This window comes from Sinocyclocheilus anshuiensis, unplaced genomic scaffold (genome assembly GCF_001515605.1).
Source record: "Sinocyclocheilus anshuiensis isolate Anshui unplaced genomic scaffold, SAMN03320099.WGS_v1.1 scaffold524, whole genome shotgun sequence".
Lineage (NCBI taxonomy): Eukaryota > Metazoa > Chordata > Actinopteri > Cypriniformes > Cyprinidae > Sinocyclocheilus > Sinocyclocheilus anshuiensis.
In genome coordinates, this window is record NW_015555703.1 from 714,289 (window position 1) to 723,050 (window position 8,762).

At 36.9% G+C, this 8,762-nt stretch overlaps 1 protein-coding gene across 1 annotated transcript; it reads right to left on the bottom strand.

The window, feature by feature from the left end:
• Positions 1 to 253: 253 nt before the first annotated feature.
• Positions 254 to 8,056, bottom strand: nmur1b (neuromedin U receptor 1b). Its single transcript, XM_016464587.1, has 3 exons — positions 7,670 to 8,056; positions 4,929 to 5,811; positions 254 to 770 (listed from the first exon to the last, which is right to left on the bottom strand). The coding sequence occupies exons 2-3, from the start codon at positions 5,788 to 5,790 to the stop codon at positions 421 to 423; spliced, it is 1,212 nt and encodes a 403-aa protein (XP_016320073.1). The 5' UTR covers positions 5,791 to 5,811; positions 7,670 to 8,056; the 3' UTR covers positions 254 to 420.
• Positions 8,057 to 8,762: the final 706 nt, after the last annotated feature.

Sequence of the window (8,762 nt, forward strand, 5' to 3'; positions counted from 1 at the left end):
TAAAAGTATCACGGTTTCCACAAAAATATGGAGCGGCACAGCTGTTTTCAAGATTGATAATAAAAAAAAAAATGTTCCTTGAGCATAATGATGCTGAAAATTCAGTTTTGATCACAGGAATAAATTATTTTACATAATATTTCACAATCTTACTGTTTTACTGTATTCTTAATAAAGCCTTGGTGAGCCAAGAAACTTCCATAAAAAAATAATTACAAAAAATCGTACTGACCCCAAACTTTTGAATGGTAGTGTGTTCGTATATATATTGCCTATTAATGCAGTATCTCTGAATGTTAACTTGATTACGTGAGCACTCATTAACTTAACTGTATATACAGTATTGAATACTTTGACAGCGCAACTATGAGTGATATAGTATTTGCATAAAATAACTTGAGCAGAATACTCTGGTATTTTCTAGAGAGTGTGTGGCAGCCCACGAGGGTTGAATTTGACAGAAAAAGAGACAGAGTTGGAGGCAGAAAAAGAGGCAGAAACAACACTACGTAATGTGACCTTACTTATTGAGAGCTGACGATGGTCTTTTTGACACACCACTTCACGGAACATTTCTCTGAAGCGTGAAGACATGAGGTTATACAGGATGGGATTGACCACTGAGCTCAAGTAGAAGAAGACACCAGAAAGAAGATGCACATACTCAAAGACATGGTGCTTCTCTGCAGTCCAGTCATCAATGTAGCTCCACATGACACGATCGATGTGAAACGGGGCCCAGCAGATTCCAAACACAATCACCAATGCACCTGTCAAATACACAGAAAGTATATTAGAAATGACATGTAAATGTATAATAAATAATACCTATTATATTATATTCTGTCTGAATACTCGATTCTGATTGGCTGGCAGGTATGCATTAAAACCGTTTCATGCACAGGTAGTTTCAAGTCAGTTTAATCACCGTTCTATATTAATGTGCTGCTTTCATTGACACACACACACACACACACACACAGAGAGAGAGAGAGAGATCGCAGTTTGCACTGCGCACACACAGAAACATAGGAACACAGAAACATATTGTCAACGCTGCCCTGCGACTTATATAAAAACATCACAATAATCCACAAGTAATCCACACCACTCCAGTCCATTAATTAATGTCTTGTGAGAAAAGCTGCTTTTATGTAAGAAACAAATTTATCAAGACTTTTCGACTTCGGACCGTTGTTTCCATCTAAAATACCCTATCCAAGTCCCCTATCCATAAAATTTCTCTCTTCATCTTGCTCTGAATCAGGAGAGAAATATTCACAGATCAACCACTGTTTGCAAATAAAAACCATTCTAAACAAATATTGTGATGCTTTTATTAGCTGTTTGGACTCTCATTCTGACGGCACCCATTCACTGCAGAGGATCCATTGGTGAGCAGGTGATGTAATACTACATTTCTCCAAATCTGTTCTGATAAAGAAACAAACTCATATCTTGGATGGCCTGAGGGTGAGTAAATGTTCAGCAAAACATCATTTTTGGGTGAACTATTCCTTTAATATTCATTGCAAAAAAGGCTATGAATAGTGACGTTAGTTCTGGGAAAAGCTCTAACATCATTTGTTTGTAGATGACACTATTGTGTTATCTAATGCAATGACAATCACACATTTAAGTGTGCTTTAAGTGTCCAGATACACTTATAATGTGTTTAAATCTATAAAATAACTGTTACTTTTGGCGCGCATCTGCTCTACTGACAGTGTTTATGAACTTGAGAATACATGACTAGATCTTAAGTATTTTGTTTGTATCTCAGTATCAAAGTAAATGTTGAAATTTGTTGAGGATGGCCACACAGCGTAGTGCTGACGAGCTATTACAATAAGCCAGATGTAGACTGACGCTATTACTAAATCAGATCCCCTTTGTATTTACAATAACATGACATGAGGCTGATAAAGCACAGATGAGGATTTTCTGTTTATCAGCACAGATTATTAACAAAGTTCCTTGAGGTTTCTACGATTGCAAAACCTCACGCACTGGACAAGAATGTGTCATACTTAAAAAATCTGGGATTTGACTCTTTATTTCTTTTTCTGGCATAATATTTAGAAAAGAATACTTGAGTTTTTCAGCTCTGAATAATGAACACTGGCAGTTTGCTATTAACACATTTTCACACTGCTCATACTTTATACTGGATATACTGGAGGTTTTATGATTTCACACCTACATTTCTAAACCTTGAGTTAACATTCTTTTTTTTTAATGTTCACAAGATTAATAACATCGACTACACAAGTATGTATGACAAGCATGCAATGTGTTGCTTATTCATCTGTGGAAATATTGCAACATAAGTCTACTTCAGTTGTTTTAAAGGGGTCATATGATGCTGCTAAAAAGAACATTATTTTGTGTATTTGGTGTAATGAAATGTGTTTATGTAGTTTAAAGTAAAAAAAATTTGAAGAACGTTATGCAAATCTTCCCACATAGTGACGTAGGTATGTGGGGGCGTGTTAGAACGAGCCGTTTTAGGTAGGCATGGTTAACTCTTAACTTTTATAAAGAATATCTCTTTGGATTTGAGACTTTAGTCTTTGCAACTTTACAGATCTTCTTTATGCAACAAGAGCTTGTAACACTCCAAAGAGAAAGGAAAAATTGAAATCGCATCATATGACCCCTTTAAAGTAATAGTTCTCCTAGAAATTTTAAGTTTAAGGTTTAAAGTTAAAACGCCTTAATGATTGATTTGGTTCACATAAACAAGCAGCTTTTTGCTTCACAAGATGTTAACTGATAGACTGGAGTGGTGTGGATTATTGTGATGTTTTTATCAAGAAACAAATTCATCTACATCTTAGATAGCCTGAATTTACATATTTTTTTGTTAACTATTCCTTTAACTGAGTGGTTGCCAACCTTTTTAAGCCCAAGATCCCTGACCTCAGCCTTTATAAATGACAAGATCTACCTATTGAAGAATTGACAGAAAAAGACAGCCCAGATTGTACTTCCAATTTTATTAGTATTTGAATTAGATTCTGATTAGTAATCAGTAATCTCTAGCTTCCGCTAACTGTTGTACGCTCATTCAAGAGAGAGTGGCGTTCCAGCGGATGACGTAGGCGTAACATAAGCTCCAGTGAGAAAATGATAGTCTCGCGTGAACCAAGTTTTGTTTACAGAAGCAAAGGAAGCAAAGTTTCTGGAAAACCAGGCTCCTCTTGTCTTATATCAAAATCCTCCGAAAGTTTTCTTTGCAAAATCCTCGTTTTGTTTTGTTTCGCTTTCTCCTCTGCACTTCCACGTTCATCACATCTCACCAGAGCTTGTGCTACGCCTACATCCTACGTCATCCGCTGGAACGCTACTCTCTCGTGAACGTGAGTACGACAGTTAGTGGAAGCTAGAGATTACGGTTTATAAAGTTTTAAATATGGATATTTTTCTTAAAAAAACGCATTGATTTGCTTCAGGAGGACTTTATTAACATCCCTTGGAGCCGTGTGGGACACTTTTTATGATGGATGCACTTTATTGGACTTCTATTGGGCTATTGAAAAATAACACCCATTCACTGCCATTATAAAGCTTGGAAGGGCCAGGACATTTTTTAAATATTTTTTTGTCTGAAAGAAGAAAGTCATATACACCTAGGATGCCTTAAGCCTGAGCAAATCATGGGGTAATTTTCATTTTTGGGTGGACTATCCCCTTAACGTCCTGTTTACAGGCTCAGGCATTATGTGTTTTTTTTTTTATCACTGTCCCAGTAGTTCCGGAAAAGAACAAAAAAATAGGTACACTCTAAAAAAATGTTGGGCTGTTTCAACCCAACTTTGGGTCAAATATGGACTAACATAATTATTGGGTTACAGTTTTAAACTAAATTTTTAACCCAAAAGTTGGGTTAGTCCATATTTGACCCAAAGTTGGGTTGAAACAACCCAGCATTTTTAGCGTGTACAAAAAATACAGTACCAAGACTAGAGAAATGTATGTTTGTACTTATTTTTCTGTTATTTTTGGGTTGGAGACCACAGGGTTCCTCAATAGGCGGCCCGCGGGCCACATCCGGCCCGTGAGAGAAAAAAGTTTGGCCCGTGCTAATTTCAAATAATGTGACATGAAAATTCAAACGCAGCATCAGAAAGCCACATTAACTTACATCGTGTCTACTCCAGACGCGAGCGAAGTAGCGCGACGCAATAAAATACAATAGAACTCGTTATAATCAGTGATGCTGTCTTGGATGCGGCGCGACACGACAAATCCCTGACAGTAAACTGCTGACTCGTTCTATTTATAAGGTAGCCTACTGACACAAAGTTCAGATGATTTGCAATGCTTTGTCGCGTCCAGCGTAGATACGATGTGACAGCAAACACATGGCAAGTGTGTAGAAAAGAAAAGTGGACACGGAAAAGAGATGATTCAAATGTGAATGGACTGAACAGTTTTGAGTGAGTGAGTGACACTCACATTAGACACTTTTAACATTGAATAAAGCACATAATCATTACCTGAGATTATAGCTGTCTTATTTTCTATGTTGTTCCTAAATAAAACCGTTTCTAAAATAGAATCCCATGTTGCTTATTGTCACGTGTCGCTGTCGCGGGCGGTTAGAACAAAAACTACATGGAAAAGATACCTTTTATCGCGTCGTGTCTGGTTGGGACACACGGTGTTACAGTTTGATCCCGCCCAAAAAAATCTAAGTATACAAATGTTGATACTGACAAATCTAATAATTGAATCTGCAATTAGGGATAGTGGAGAGAAGAGATCCAGGCTGGAGATGAGCAGGAACAGTTGATTTGCGTCAGTGGCCCTTGGCTTGGTATTTTTGGCAGAATTCGGCCCTCGGCGAAAACTAATTGAGGAACCCTGGCTTAAACCCTTACTAGCATACCAACAGCACGTGTAGAAGGGGAAACAGGACTCACAGAGCATTTTTGTGACTTGCCGATGGCGTGCCCTCTGATTTACCCCATCCTGATTGAGCCCAATCTTTGAATCAAAACACTCCCGTTCTCGATGCAGCTGCAGGCCGATCAGCACATACAGCACAGTGATGGCCAGCATCGGCAGGATGAAGAACAGCAGCGCCGTCACCTGCACCAGCAAGTTGTAGATCCACCTATCATGCACCACGATACACACACCCGAATCGGGGAAAGTGAGTCCAAAACGGGGTTTTAACATCTCCACGCCATGCAGACTGGTATTGGGCAAGGCACACAACAGCGAGACAGCCCATAGCACAAGGATAACGCGCTTGGCATGAGCGTGCGTCACCATGTGTTTGGCGTGCAGAGGATGCACCACCGCTCTGTAGCGCTCTGCGCTCAAGGCGGTCACGTTGAGCACAGAGGCAAAGCAGACCGTCTCGAACAGGCAGGTTTTGAAGTAGCAGCCAGCAACGCCAAACAGAAAGGGATAGTTGCTCCAGAGTTCATAAAGCTCCAGCGGGAGACCAAGCAATAGCACAAGGAGGTCAGAAATGGCCAAGCTGAACAGATAGTAGTTTGTGGTTGTGCGCATCACACGGTGACGGGCAATGACTATACAAGTCAAGCTGTTGCCCAGCACGCCGACTACAAAGATGAGCAGGTAGGTGACGCACATAGGCAGGAAGAAGGGTGAACGGCAAGGGCCCAGGTACTTCTCCAGGTAAGCGCTGCGGCTCAGACAGAGGTCTGACTGGCTCGCTGTTCTGTTGTGACAGTCGTCCTCTCTGGTGGAGCACCATGATGCATTCAACGCTGCGTACAGCGAGTCTGGAGAGGAGCAGCTGTACTGGATCATTGATTATCACCAGGAAATTACCTGCAGATGTTACAACAGAAACAGGCAGTGTCAATAAAAAGCCTGCATTTATTTGATAAAAAATGCATTAAAACAGATACAGGTGCATCTCAATAAATTAGAATGTCGTGGAAAAGTTAATTTATTTCAGTAATTCAACTCAAATTGTGGATGTAAATATAACAGATAATTAAGATTCTAGTTTTATATACTTTAGAACTGTGGTATAGGGGACCGTACAGACTACAAATTTGAGTTTTTTCAGGGTCAAATCATAGTCCAGCGTGTGTTTGAAGTGAACATGATGGGTTGTTTCAACCTACTTTGGACACAAATATGGACTAACCCAACCGTTGGGTTAAATTTTTACATAAAATTTTTAACCCAAAAGTTGGGTTAGTTCATATTTGACCCAAAGTTTGAAAAAAAAAAAAAATTTTTTTAGAGGGTAGAAACAATTCTTATGGACTAACCCAACCGTTGGGTTAAATTTTTACATAAAATTTTTAACCCAAAAGTTGGGTTAGTCCATATTTGACCCAAAGTTGGGTTGAAACAACCCGCATTTTTTTAAATGTGCACTTCTGTTCCACCGCTGTGCCATAGTTTCGGCCAGTGTATATTCTGAACAGTAACAGGTAGGTCTCTTGTATACTTTTCAGTTAAAATTAGAGTAAACAGACCCAAACCAAACTGAATAAACATATTCATTTATGGTATGAGATGTTTAATATGTGGCGCTCAGTCCTGCTTCTGGAGATTTCAGTTCCTGTTCTCACTCACTTTTAGTTTGTTCAGCAGTGGGTACTTAAATATGGAAATAAACTCTGGAAACGCATGTTTGTTTTTGTGGTTATCATTGTAATTAGTCAGACAGTTTGTAAGAAATCCTGTCTAAGATGTTTTAGGACCACTGCTGGAGAAGTTTATCTAATCTTATTTTTCTTTAGTCTTTAAAAGCTTTGTGATTTTTATTTTTTTCCCCCGTAGGCTGAATTAAAGTTGACCCTTTTCTTCCTTTATTTTCAGTTTGGATATTCTACAATGTAACTTTCTACATGATATTGAAGGAGTACAACTGCGCAGAATAGAATACACTCAAAATAAACATCTATCAATAAATTTGTATTAATGTACAAAAACAGATGCATACACACAACATTACATAATTATTTGATATTTTTCTTTTTAGAAGACATAATGTAACTTTCTACATGATATTGAAGGAGTACAACTGCGCAGAACAGAATACACTCAAAATAAACATCTATCAATAAATTTGTATTAATGTACAAAAACAGATGCATACACACAACATTACATAATAAGCATTCATAAAAAATATTAAGCATTTGTAATAGATACATGAATAAGGCATTTTAAAACATCCTTTAAATAATAAATAAAAGTAGGAATGCATTTTTTACTAAAATGATTGATTGGTAATAGATAAGCCTAGATAAACACTTTGGTTGGTAGATGTTCAAAATGTTATCACATACAAAATCATCTTTTTAAATAAAATAAATGTAGCATTCATTTAATAAAAACTTGTTTCCACAATCCCTAAATTGCAGTAGTTTAATAGTTGACACTTAAAGTAAATGTCTAATTTACACTGCAAGCATCTAACATTTTTTTTTTTTTTAACAATGTAAAGTTCAAATGCCTTTGGTAATTTTTATTTATTTATATGTAAATGCTCAAATGACTTGTACAAGCCTAAATGAGAATCTTGGTTTGCAAAGATTCAAAAGGTCTGTGTTAGCGTAGTTAGTGTACACTTTTGTTTTTTGTAATGAAAATCAATGTTTAATATATTTCATTTCATTGCTGTACCGACAAGATGAAAGGAAAAGGAGAAGAAAGGCAAACCTACCTGAGCAAATGTTGTTTCTCAGACTGGTATTCCTGAAGGACTGCTACTCATGACTGCCCTGCCTCTCAGTTCCTCCGTTCCTCCTCACACATCCCTCCTTCTCCAGCAGATGAAATGTGCTGTTGTGCAGTAATCTGACATTACATTAGAAAGCAATGAAGAGAAATGCTCACTACACATACAAACTCTCTCTCTCTTCTCCTTATAGTGAGATGGATGACCTTTCAAGTGCCTTCAGCGCTTTTTCTACGTACGATCACTGGAATTGTCAGTGTGTAATGTTTCACTTAAGCAATCGCACTATGAATGATCTTTCACTGGCTTTCAACCAAGAACAATACATTAATTCTTACCCTATTATGACATGCATGTTTATATACAAAGCTGACACCACATTTTTTTTATTAATGATTTTACAAAACAAACAAAAAATTGTATACCTATATAATATTTATGAATATATTTTTATAAAATATATTAAACAATATTATCTGCATAACAATCTCAGTAAAAAAAACGTTTAAAACATATTTGTTATGCCTATCTTTTACTTTCATGACAGCATCATTGAAACTGTCATTTGCAAGCATGAGACTCCACTAGTTTGTGCAAAACCTGATGATCCATGCATGATTCCAGCATGATCTGACAAAGATGCAAATCTATTTTTGTTCAAAGGAGTTCACATGCTCAATGTAACACATTTGCTTACATTTGATCAGTGATCTAGAAATAGTGTAAAACCTTCATTATTTCTTCTCCATTTCACTTTTCTTTAATGCTTCTTTTTTCTAGTTTAATAAAATCCAATCCACAAAAGTGTGTTCAACATTGTACCAATAATAACTTTAGTTGTACACATCAGGCCTGTGTGGTTTATATCCACAATATTGAGTTGAAAATTTTGATAATTATTGTTGTATTGCTGACAATTATGATTATAAGTGTGTATGACCCTTGCGAAAAAGAAGTGTGCTTAATTATACTGAATTTTGAATTTGAAGTGTACTTCAAACCTTTATTTATATATATATATATATATATATATATATATATAACTATGTCAAAGACGTTAAGATGTCCGCATCAAAAG